The sequence below is a fragment of the Condylostylus longicornis genome, unplaced genomic scaffold (genome assembly GCF_029603195.1).
Source record: "Condylostylus longicornis isolate FDR11 unplaced genomic scaffold, ASM2960319v2 ptg000001l, whole genome shotgun sequence".
Lineage (NCBI taxonomy): Eukaryota > Metazoa > Arthropoda > Insecta > Diptera > Dolichopodidae > Condylostylus > Condylostylus longicornis.
Genome location: NW_026577970.1, coordinates 3,564,331 through 3,577,156, shown reverse-complemented (window position 1 = coordinate 3,577,156; position 12,826 = coordinate 3,564,331). Strand labels below are relative to the sequence as shown.

Here is a 12,826-nt window from a genome sequence, read left to right as displayed (position 1 = left end):
TTAAAAAGCTCATTCAGGATTTTTCACTTCAGACATGAGGTAATTTCTTACACTTTGTAGGTACCTTCCGAATGACAAGCATTAAAAATTTTAGAAAATTTCATTAAAGATTATTGAGATAAAGAAAAAAAAATCTTTTTTTAAATAACCCGAAAAATGTTTAGTTACAAAAATTAGGAGATTGGAACTTTTAAACTTTTTCAAGAACAAAAAATAAGATTTTGTTCCTGTAAATTTAATTTTAAAACGCAAGTTTATATATGGTTACTAAGATTACATACTAAAATTTAATATGCCAACCTGGGTTTTACTGAAGTGGTTATAGTCATACTGTGTACAATTCACAAATGTCTGTAGGACCGAAAAGAATTTATTTATATTTAGTTTACTGTACATAATTAAACTTTGTTCAAAAAACAACGATATATTCAAACGAATACAATAAAAACATTAATTTAAATTAATTAATTTTGTTAGTGAGTCTAAATACGAGTACGTTTATCTAGGGAAGATATCGCTATTAGCGGTTTTATTATTAAATTATCATTACCAAAGGTTCAAAGTTTTCAATTTAAAAATTAACACTTTAATTATAAATTCATTATGTATCGTGTATATAAGTAGGTACGTATAACATAGAAGTAGTGTAAATAAAAGTATACATTTTTGACTTGCCATCCATTTCATTTTCTTGTAAACGCTGAGAATTTTTCACATACATAAATCTCATTTGATTTTGAATGCAATGTGTTAATGAGTTTTAAAGATGTGCAAATTAACATAATAAATTTTTCAATTAAGTAGTTCAATATTTTAGCAATGTTACATAAAAAAAAATATTATTTGGTTGTTATTATAGACAGTGCAGTGTGTAATAATTTACAAGAACAAAATTATTATTGAAACAAAAAGTGAATTTAAAACTTTTTATTTTAAAAGAGTTACCCCTCAAATCAAGAGTGTATAATTGTTGCACTAAATATGCCTTTGGTATAGCAAAGTATGGGCATAATTTTGAAGAAGATCAAGTGTGCGCTTAAATTGAGGGTTGGACAGCTATTTGAAGTCAAGGAGAAATTATGAAATACAGAAATTTAAAGTTTCTACAACAGGCGATCTTTTGTACTGTGTAAAATCTTACCATACTAAAGAGAAATGGAATTTAATCAGAGCACTGTCATATTAGTGATAGGAGAATGAAAAATATTGGTGCTGCAAAAAGAACCTATTAAATTTGAATTAAATTAAATTTTTAATTCATGCTTCACTACAAATCTTAAATCTGAAATTGCATACTTTTGGATTTCTCAATTTTTTTTTAAATTTCGCTGAATTTCTTTTAAATTCAAATTTTTTTATAACTTTACAGATGAATTTTTATTAAAGAATACATCTTGCGATCAATATTTCAGAGAAATCACGGCAAATAAAAATTTGTAATTTTATATTATAAATTTATAAAATATTTCTAAAGGTTCATGACGACAAGATATAATGTTTATGACATTATGATAGCATTTTTTATATATTACATGCACATATACATATTTATACACAATTACGTAAAAATTAAAATCACTTACAAGCAAAAATTATTTTTTCTTTTTTTTCTTATAAACAAAGTACGTTGAATATTTGCACGGAAGTTGCATCCAGAGGTTGTCTATTTTCATTAAATCAATTTTTCTTTTAAATTTTTCCCCCTATATGGCATCAAAAAATGTACATATGTATGTACAAGATGTTACGTTCTAGGGTGCAAAATTTTAAACACTTTTGCTCTTCCATGTTTATGAAAACTTGATTGGTCAATTTGAGAGTTAATTTTATTGAAATTCAATATAAAACTGGCATTGTTTTGTTTACAAACTATCAGTTCAAAAAATAGTCACATCAGTTCTACTGCAAAAGTAAGTCGGAATTTCATAAATATAAAAACTTAGGATAATTATAAATGGAAAATATAGGTTGAAAAAAAGAAATTTATTTACTTTTTGAGGAACGTGGCTTGATTTAATACACTGATAGATTTCCAAAATTTATTCTTGAAATATTGCTATACATAGTCATAATCAAAATAGTATTTGGAAAATATCACCTGCATATTTGGGAAAATTCGACTCCCTTTGTGTACGTACTCCCTGTATGTTCTGCTGGTACGATGACTAGATGTCCATACATATTCTGTATGGACATCACATCTCAGGGTATTTACTTATTAAGGCCAGGATAGTGTAAGTTGGATATGGGGGGCTACAATAAGCCATAGCTAACGGCGTTGGTTGGAGGCGAGAAGTTCCTTTGCCCAAATCTCTCTTTAGTAATCTACAATTTAAAATTGATAAAATTAAAAAAAAAATCCTTATTGTAGCCCTAATAGAAGAATATCAATTAGATTCCAGTTAATTAAAGATATTTAAATGTTGTAAAAATCAAGTTTCATTTATTACACTTGTTTCTTACATAACTCAAATAAATTTGACTTTTGACTTATCGCATAATTAGTTTAGTGAATTTAAACTTTAAGTTTAAACTTTAACTTATACAATATCATACATATATTTTAACCACAATTATTCACAAATACAATATGTCAGCAATAAAACGTATTGGAAAAATTTTTATTCTCAAACCTTTAGAAAACCTGTGGTTTACAAGTTAAACTTGTATATGTAATTACAGAACACACTGTATTGGTATATGCACAAGGATTTTGTGTGTGGGTATATGTGTAATGCAAAAAACCACCTCGTTATATAAAATTGCGCTTGTTGTTTACTGAAAATCCAAAAAGTAATTTCAACATAAAGAATGCATAAAGTTTGTTTGTAGTTGAGTTATTCTTAGCGCTGTGTTAATATCGTATAATAAAATGGGGTTCCATAAAAGGTTTAATCTGATGATAAAGCACATATACTGATCATAATATGAGATAAATTTATAAAATTTTACATTTCTATACATAGATATAGTGCATTGCGTTGCATTCCACAAGAATCCACCTAAATTTTTATACACTTTTTTTTTGTGCTCTTATTATAAGTATGTAAAAAAGAAACTCTTGAAAATAAGAACAAGAATATAAAAGATGTGTAAGTGTTTTAAGTTCAAGTTGAGACACAAGAATTTTAACAAGAGGATAAAATAATTATAATTGGTTTGAATTTTTTCGGTTGGAGTTAAGAAAAATATGTTTTATTTAGAAATGAAGTTAACGTTCGAAAATTACTTTCGTGCTTTAAAACTCTCAGGGAATAATCGAAATTTTTTATTCGGTTTCGGAATTAAATGAAAATTGGAAATAATTTAAAATTTATATTAAATTAAGGTAAAGATAAAGAGCTTCAACTTAAACTAATTTTCATAAATTATTTGAAATAGTTCTGCAAAAAAATTAAATGCAATGTCCATACAATGCCGAAAAAATTTTTATTTTTACCAAAGAATGGTGTTGGTGTTTACCAGAAATTTTTAGTATTAATTAACGAACGAAGTATAAATTTTTAATTTTTAAATTAATTTCAAATTCATGTTTGGAATAATTAATTCTATGCTTAATTAATGTGTTTAAACAACATTTACACAAATAATCAAATTTATGATTAAAACAAAATCAAGATTTGCAATACAGAAGGTCAGAAAACGAGAAAAGATGGTTTTAAACTCATGAAATTTATTAATGAAAAGCTACTAATATGGGTTTCTGGATTTTTATTTCTTTATGATTTTCAAATACTTGTAGTAGAATATCCATAATTCAAATTACTTCAAATATTAAAAACAAATTTGAAACAGAGTAAATATTCATGAAATATTTAAGATCAATATGAGAAATACAATCAAATTGTTTGAGAAGAATATGAAGGAAATGTAGAGAACACAGAGTATTACATTACAGAGAGAATGTTCAAAATTTCATGTTGCATTAATATATGTGATTAACTCTGCTAAGTCTAGTATTTTTATTTATTTAATTTTAATAAAATGACAAATTTTGAACTGTTATGGATGAAAAGTATAGTTAAAGTCTTTTTTATTCTATTCCAGTTCCATAAAAACCCCATTTTTTCAAATATTTTCCATACTTACTTAAATAGGCAGATATTTTGTTCTTGATCTAGAATAAATTAAGTTTTATATGTTTGAAATTATGTGGACTGAGATTTTGAAGATCAAATAGATTTATGTTAATATTATCATATAAGGTAAGTGTAGCTAATACTGACAGTGGCGGTAATACTGACATATATGAGGTTTTTTATAATTATTAAGAGATTTTCTCTATACAACATATATATATCTATTTATTTCTAGATTAATTCAAATTATCGCAATACTTCCTTTTATTTAGTTTTGAAATAACTCCAAAATATTGAACATAAATCAGTTTTGTTTCCATAGACATAGCAATGGTGGGTTGAATTGGAGAATTTCTTATACTTTTTGCTTAATTTTTCCGATTTTGTTTTTATTGCTTTTTGACTTATTTGAGGGTTAAAAATATATGTATTTATATTAAATTAAATATTTTGATTATTTTTTATCTTATTTTATAAGTAATTCGGAGTAAAAACATTAAATAAATAAGAATTTTAACAAATAATTTCTGTCAGTATTAGAAACATCTAAAATTCGACCATGCTTCTATTACTGACATATGTGTCAGTAATACGTCAAAAATCCGTATTTTTATAAATTACGTCATTTTTAAAATATTTAAATTTTTATTTTCGTATTTATTTAATTAAAATCGAATTTGAATTTTCTTTCTAATGTCCGAATTCTGACACTAAGAATTTACTACAGGTTCGGAGTATTTTACCTTTAAAAACTGGTGTCAGTAATACGATCTAAAGAGGGTCAATATTATGTACAAAATTATGTCAGTATAAAGTTTTAATTTTGATATTCATTTTAATTAATTAAAATAATTTCTTTATACTTTAAAATTGTTTAAACTATTTCAGTCAAATGAAAATCGATTACATTTGTGAAAACCTATATCTGACTACGACCTTTTTACCTTTTTTATAGTGATATTCGTCTAACAAATTGTGTGTCAATATTGTATACAATACTGTCAATAAAACAGTACAATTCGGTTTCTAAAAAGATGCTTTAAAATTACTGTAAACGTTAACGTCATAACAAATATCACAATGGTTCTCTTTAAATAAGAAAAGTAGTCCTTTTTAATAACCCAAAATGTTGTTCTAAAAATTGAGAATGGGTTGCTTTCGTTACGTACTTAATACATAAATAGTCTTTGTTAAAGCAAGAAGCAGCTTTAGAATAGGCTTATTAGCAGCTTTAGAATATATTGATATGATTTCTTATAATTTCGTGTAATATGGTACATCATATTTTAGGTATTATTTATAAGAATACATTTGTAGCAAATATTACTTATAATACTTTATAAAACATTATGTAATTTCGAATTAGATTTTCATAAATATCTTTTAAAAATTTTTATTTATTCATTGTTGCATATTAAGACTACTAGCAAAAGTACATTCTACAGTAATAATAAATTGAAATCAGCTGAATTTCACATATTTTTACTTTTAATTCAATAAAAAATATGTTTTGTTTGAATTATATTTTATTCATTTTTAATTTTTTTTTAAATAAGATGAAATATCCGTAGAAATCTAAATTATTATTCCATTTTTATTTAATATTATCATTTTAATCGTTTTAACCATTATTCATATATAGAATATAGATTACAGCATATGAAATTACATTGTCAGTATTAGGAACACAAACTGTCAGTAATAGACACAAACATTTGCGGTTATGTCAATATTAGGAACATTTTTGCTTTTCATTTTTAATCGAAAAATTATGAATTAAAAAATATTTTGATTAAATAATTTTATAAAAAACATTATTCTCAATTATCCAGATTATTCAAAAAATCGGAAACACGATCATTTATTGTGTCCCACATATAAAATATCTCACGCCAAAGTTGAATTTGTTGCGAAGTATGTCAGTAATAGGGACACTTACCTTATGCATTTCAAACGATTTATAGTTGAATAATGCACTTAAAAATGCTCGAAATTAATATTAGATTTTAGGAAATCACTGTAAATTAAAAAGAAAAGCAAAACTTAGAAATATTATTGAGGCAAATTTTGAATAATAATTTTAATAATAAATAAAATTTCTGTAAATAAAGCTAAAGAAGTTCCTGAATTTTGGAATTTGAAGAAATTACAATATTTTCTTTTTTTTTTGTTGAAAAGTTGATGGAAACGAGCCTTATAATAATTATGTACGTATTTAATATAATAACATATGATTGTATAACAAAAGTACTTATTATGTACTTAAAAATATTTGTATATGTGAATGTAACTCACAACTTTTTTCATATAAAAACATGTGTGTACGTATGCTTGTACATAATGTGTACATTTATTTTTTTCCTTTATAAACAGCTAAAGAATTTATGTATGAATGGAATTGTATAATAATTAAGTAGAATTCTTAACGTTTCATAAATTTTATTAATTGCTCTTACATTAACAAACACAAAATTTTTAGTAAGTATAATGGTATAAAACTTATGTACCATATAACAAATTCTTCTACATTTTCAGAATGAAAAAGAAAGACTTAATTAAGTCTAAATAAAATAAATTTTTTTTTTTATTTTTCTAAATTATTTAAAAGCAAAAAATTAAATAGAATATAATTTATTAATTTAAATTTTTATTTTAATAGGATAATTAAGAGTTGAAAATTTTAATAACAAAGCAATTAAAAAAGAATTTTTATACAACAAATTCTCTTATAATATAATTGTACTTTGTACTTTTAAGTTTAATTTAAATTTTAATAATATAAATTTTATTAATTCATGTAATTTCCATGTACACATGTATGAATATAGAAATGTACAATTTTATAGATACTAGTATAGAAAATATGTTTTTGGCATATAAATTCAAAAATAGATTTTTCTGAAACTATTCAAATATTTGATTGATTTAATTTATTCTAAGTTTGTTCCGTTTCCTTCATTGTTCTCTGAGTTTGGTTAAACGCAAAATGGAGCAAGGGATCAAAAGATGGTTTTGATGATATGTAAGGGCCTATTTTTATTTACTTTGAAATCAATTAAGAATTTTAGATTTTGGCCATATAGAGAAGCATGCTTGAGACTTAAGTCTCAAATTGTTAAAAAATACGCCATTTATCATACGTTATGTTTTGCCAATTTTCCATGTCATAATAATTAATGACTGCTTTGTTTTTCACAATTCATAATTGTTTAATAACAACAACTTTTGTTAATTTTTTGAACTCAGAACTGGCAACAATAATAAACATTAAATAAATTTAAATTCTTAAATATCAGAAATGAAATTCAATATCAAAATGGAAGTCCTGAACCTTTAATATTTTGATATTTTGTTTACTTCAAATATTAATGTTATTGCTGTATTAAAAATATTAAATAGTCCTGTTACAATTTCTTTGTATTATTGTTTAGATTTTTTCTGAAATTTCTATTTCATTAATTATTAAATTATTGATTATTGAATGTTTTTCTTCTTTCTCTAACACAATAAATCATACTTTGTCTAAAGCAATTACAACGAAAATAATTAAAAACGAGAAAAAAATAGAGTTGACCTTGTCAACTCTGTGATACCCGTACGAATTTATTATCCTATGTGCGAATAAAGATGCCGTAACCGACTATGGAACAGACTTTAAGTTGACGTATTACCATATTAATGAATGCAAAATTTCAGTACTATGTTTTTCAAAATACTATGTGTGCCAAACTACTATTGAAGTTGTATGGCAGCTACCAGAAAGAGCCAAGAAATTATAACGAATTTTATCAAGCACATCGGCCCTACTAATATATTTGCTTGCGTGAAATTTCAATACCACAGCGTTTATAGTTTTTGAGATATAACCAAATAACTTTTGAAGTTGTATGGCAGCTACCAGAAAAAGCCAAGAAATTATAACATATTTTATCAAGCAGATCGGCCCTACCAATATATTTGCTTGCGTGAAATTTCAATACCACAGCTTTTATAGTTTCTGAGATATAGCCAAATAACTTTTGAAGTTGTACGACAGCTACCAGAAGGAACTGAGCAATTTCAACGGCTTTTATCAAACACATTGGTCCTACTAATATATTTGCTTGTGTGAAATTTCAATGCCATAGGTTTTATAGTTTCTGAGATATAGCCAAATAACTTTTGAAGTTGTATGATAGGTACCAGAAAGAACCAAGTAATGCCAACGACTTTCATCAGACACATCAGTCCTACTAATATATTCGTTCTTGTGAAATTTCAATACCATAGCATTTATAGTTTCTGAGTTATAGCAAACAAATTTTGAAGTTGTATGGCAGCTACCCGAACCGGTGTCCCGATCATATCCAATTTAAATAGGGTTTTGGCACTTACTATAATAAATCATTTGTGAAAATTTGGTGAACTTAGCTCAATTAGTTTTTGAGTTATCGTTGGGACGGACGGACGGACGGACGACTGACAGACGGAAAGACAAAGCTAAATCAACTCAGGATTTGACGCTGATCAAAAACATACACTTGAGTCTATATCTAACACCGTTATTGCTTAGCGTTACAAACGGTAAGGCAAATTTAGTATACCCTTCGAACATACGTTCGTACGGGTATAATAAAGTGGAAAAAATTACACTTGTCCCATACAATATTTTTCTTTCTTTTTGCAAATTAAAAGAAAAAAAAATTACAAAAATGAATTTTACGTCAGTAATGTTTTCACAAACAGAATCTATTAAATTTTTTTTTTAATTTGGTCAGTTTACGCACCATATAATTTTTATTTGGTTTCACTTCATTTATTCACGCATTGACAATGAATATAATGTACATATGTAGATACCACACACACATAACAAAAATATGTTTGAAAAAAATATCGCACCGGAAATTAAATTCAACAATAGTTTTATTTACAGAATGTAACGGTAAAAATGTAATATTTTATTTTATTTTTTATAACTTGTTCAATTCAATTACATTTATGGCTAACGACTTAAAAAAACTATAATATTGTCTTAGAACATATCAGTTTTACTACATACATATGTATGTAATTGTACTTATGCACATACATTTATGTATACGCAAAGTGTGGGTGAAGAACCAGATCGTCGCATCTGGACTTAAAAAATCTTTATCTGGAGTCTGTTTTTCTAAAAGGAAGAGATCACATCAATAATAGAGATAAATTGAAAATAATTTGTTTTGGTTTAACTAGCTTATATCCTTTTTGTGTGTTAAAAATTAGTTTAAGAACGCTAGAAAACTTAAATGCGATCCTTTGAATTTTACTATGTCATTACAAGAATCAAAGCTATGTTTAAGTTTTCTTATTTAGAATGTGATACTTACATATGTATGTGCCAATCTTGATCTTGGTAAAGGGTAGTCCTTGGAAACTGTTACGTTAAATATATAATAATATTTTAAACCTAGTAATTTTTGCGAAGTTGAACATTGAAAATCAACCCTAAAAAAGAAAGAATAATTATTTTTTATATTATTTTTTAATTCAAAATTTTTATTAATTTACATTCTACTTTTTATGTTTATTTTTAGAATGTGGTGGACTATAACTGGTAATTTTGGCAATATTTTACCAATTGATTGGTCTAAATCATATGCAAGACAAATGCATATGCCAACATTGAATTTACAACAGAAAAAGATTAGTCAAAAAGTTGATGGTGATAGTTCACAAGCTCAAACACCAGATGAATTAAATGATTTATCAAGTGAAGATGAAGCTGTTGCGAATGATCTCGATATGCATGCTTTAATATTAAATGGTCTTAATCCAGACAATGATGAACCAATAAAAACAGCTGAAGAAGTTATTAAAGAAATCGATGATATTATGGATGAATCAACGCCATCTGAAGATGAAGTCATGGAATCAGAAGTTATGGAAAAAGCTAAAGAAGTTTTGGGTTCACCTTTATATGAAGAAAGTGAGTATATTATACAAAAGTATATTATACATTATATATCATAATGAGCATGTTATTTAATAACTTAAGAGTATATTAAACATTCTGTGCATCAGTATTCAGTACAATCCAGTAAAAAAATTGTTTACTAAAATGTTCACTCTACGATTAATTTTTTCCAGGTTTATAAAATTTATATTTTAGTTTAGTAACGTTTTGAGAAGTATATGAGTTATTATATCAGATGACAAAAAAAAAAGAATATAACCTTTTCAAAATTACTGGGCAATACTGGGCTTTATTCAATAGAAAATTCAAAAAACCGATTATTTCGTATGATATGACTAATGCTATTATTTTTGATAACAACGAATAATTTTAACCAAAATAGAAAAATATTTAAATAAATTTTTACAATAACTATTTGTGAAGGAAGGGCAATGATTGATAACACTTTCTATCGAGATAGAATGTCAATAACACAATTGACAAGATGTTCTTTACTTCTTATCTCTTGTCATGCATTTTTCGACATTTTAATCTTTTATGACTGGAAAATTCATTTAAAAGAACTCTAAAATTCTTGTAAAACGCATGTTTAGGGTTCTTACCAATGATAATAAAAATTTATCATTAAAATACTGGAATTTTTTTTTTTAATTTTCACAATTTTTTATCTAAAAATAAAATAAATATATTTTATCTGTTCAATTTACTGAAACTATCAATGTATTTGAACAAAAAATTTTAAATTATATATTTTATCTTTTAGAATTACAATCTTTAACAATATCACAATTAAATGAATTGTATATGGAAATGGAAGTTTTAATTCGTGAATTTAGTGAAACGTTGATTAATGAATTAGCATTACGTGACGAACTTGAATATGAAAAGGAATTGAAGAACACATTTATTTCATTACTGCTGGCAGTACAAAACAAAAGAAGACAATATCATGTTGAAAAGAAAAGAGGGAAAACACAAGGTAAACAATTGTCAGGTAAACCTATTTTTTTTTTTAAATTTAAATATAACTATTTTAAAATAACCTTTTTTTCGTATATAATTTTAGGTTTAGATCCAAAATATTTGACAACTGTAATTCCATACAATTTAGAATCAGGATCACCAGATAATCAAGCTTTGCAAGTTTTAATAAAAAGTAGGTCATAATGGATAAAATCCATGTATATTTTAAGAATAAAACAAAAATAAAATGTAACCACAAACTTCGCAGTTTTACTGATTAAAACTATCAGACAAATCAAATACTATTTAATTTTGTAATCTAATGTAACGAGATTTCATTTAGAATTTTAAAAATTTTTAAAGTTTTTATACATATATTTACGGAAGTATAAACAAAATTTGTAGCACTATAAAGTTCTGCATTGATTGACCTATATCTGTTCCGCAATACTTGAAAGAGCTAAAATTTTGCAAATTTGAAATGTGAATTTCGTCTCAAAATCTATTTAGGCTGAAATAGTGTATTTTTGATAAAGCAATATGCGTTCACATTTCTAACTTAGAATTTTAATGACATAGAAAGAGTGCAACTGCAAAAATTACAAAATTTACAATAGCGCAAAACAAGGGTTTTTTTTTAGCTGTGAAGTTCTAAGATTGCCATATATTTTTTAAAGTTTCTTTCTATCCCAGCGTATGTTTCATTTTCCAGTTCCCTGAAATATAAATTTAAATTTTTTATTAAAGTAATAAAAAAATTTAAAAGAAACTTACTCGAATAAACCCTCTTAATTGAACATTATTTTATTTTAGGTACAAAATAATTTCCGCAGCAGTAAAATCAAAACTGAGTTGTTGCGAGTATATCTTAAAAATCTTAAATTGCAGTTGTAATTATAATTGTTATTAAACTAAGCAAATTTTCCCCACATTACCAAACATATTTCTTTGGCAGCACGTAAAGTATTTCATTGCCAAACATATTAAAAATTTAATACAGAATTATCAAAAACCCAGATACGTAATAAATTTTTAAGCACAAATCAGTTTTATTAAACTTCTTAATTTTAAAATAGTCAAATTGCACTTGATCTTATGATCTACTGAAATACCATATAACTTTAAAACTAATTAAATATTTGGAAAAATATTCAAGCAACATGTGAACTAGAAATAATATAATAATCAAAAACATTTTGCAATCGATTAATCGAAGACAAGCAAAAAATATATTATTTCTCAAATATGGAATTACACAACTCTTTTATTTCTAAAACAACTATAATGTCAGTTGAACCAGTTAACCGAATTTTGCTTATTTTAAGCCCAAGCAGAGTAATATATCATTTTTTTTTAAAATGCACTTAGGTTAAAATAAATCATCAAAATATATTTGTAACTATTTACATTTCATTTAAATAGCATTAAAATATTTTTTTTTTATTTTTTAGTTTTGAAAGCGATCAATGAGGACAGCCCAACAGTACCCACATTATTAACCGATTACATTCTAAAAGTTTTATGCCCGACATAAATTATTTATTAAGTTAATTAAAATTTCATTTTTGTAAAAAAAAAATTAATATAAAAAATGAAAAAAAAAAAAATTTAACACAAAAGAATATTTTTAATTTTATTTTTAATTTAAAAAGCAAAAACTGTTTAAGAAATTATAAAATTTACGCTTTTAAATCGTTTTCATAATGACAGTAAAACTCACTTTAGGTTAATAATAGTAGAAAAAAGAAAAAACAAGAAAAATTAAAAAAAAAGAATAAAATGGCGCAATTTCAATTTAATTTATTATGAATGTATCATAAATATTGTATTTTTTAATATTTAAATT

The 12,826-nt window shown here is 25.0% G+C and overlaps 1 protein-coding gene across 2 annotated transcripts in view; it reads left to right on the top strand.

The window, feature by feature from the left end:
• Positions 1-12,559, top strand: part of LOC129607789 (fasciculation and elongation protein zeta-2) — a 92,590-nt gene extending 80,031 nt beyond the window's left edge. The window contains exons 2-5 of one of the 2 annotated variants that reach the window (XM_055519087.1): positions 9,638-10,029; positions 10,781-10,996; positions 11,084-11,173; positions 12,432-12,559. In XM_055519087.1, the coding sequence (XP_055375062.1) occupies positions 9,638-10,029; positions 10,781-10,996; positions 11,084-11,173; positions 12,432-12,514 (781 nt within the window). In that variant the 3' untranslated portion in view covers positions 12,515-12,559. Of the gene's footprint in view, positions 1-9,637; positions 10,030-10,780; positions 11,012-11,083; positions 11,174-12,431 lie in introns of both variants that reach the window. The other variant, XM_055519001.1, reaches the window with a different exon arrangement.
• The last annotated feature ends 267 nt before the right edge of the window (positions 12,560-12,826 follow it).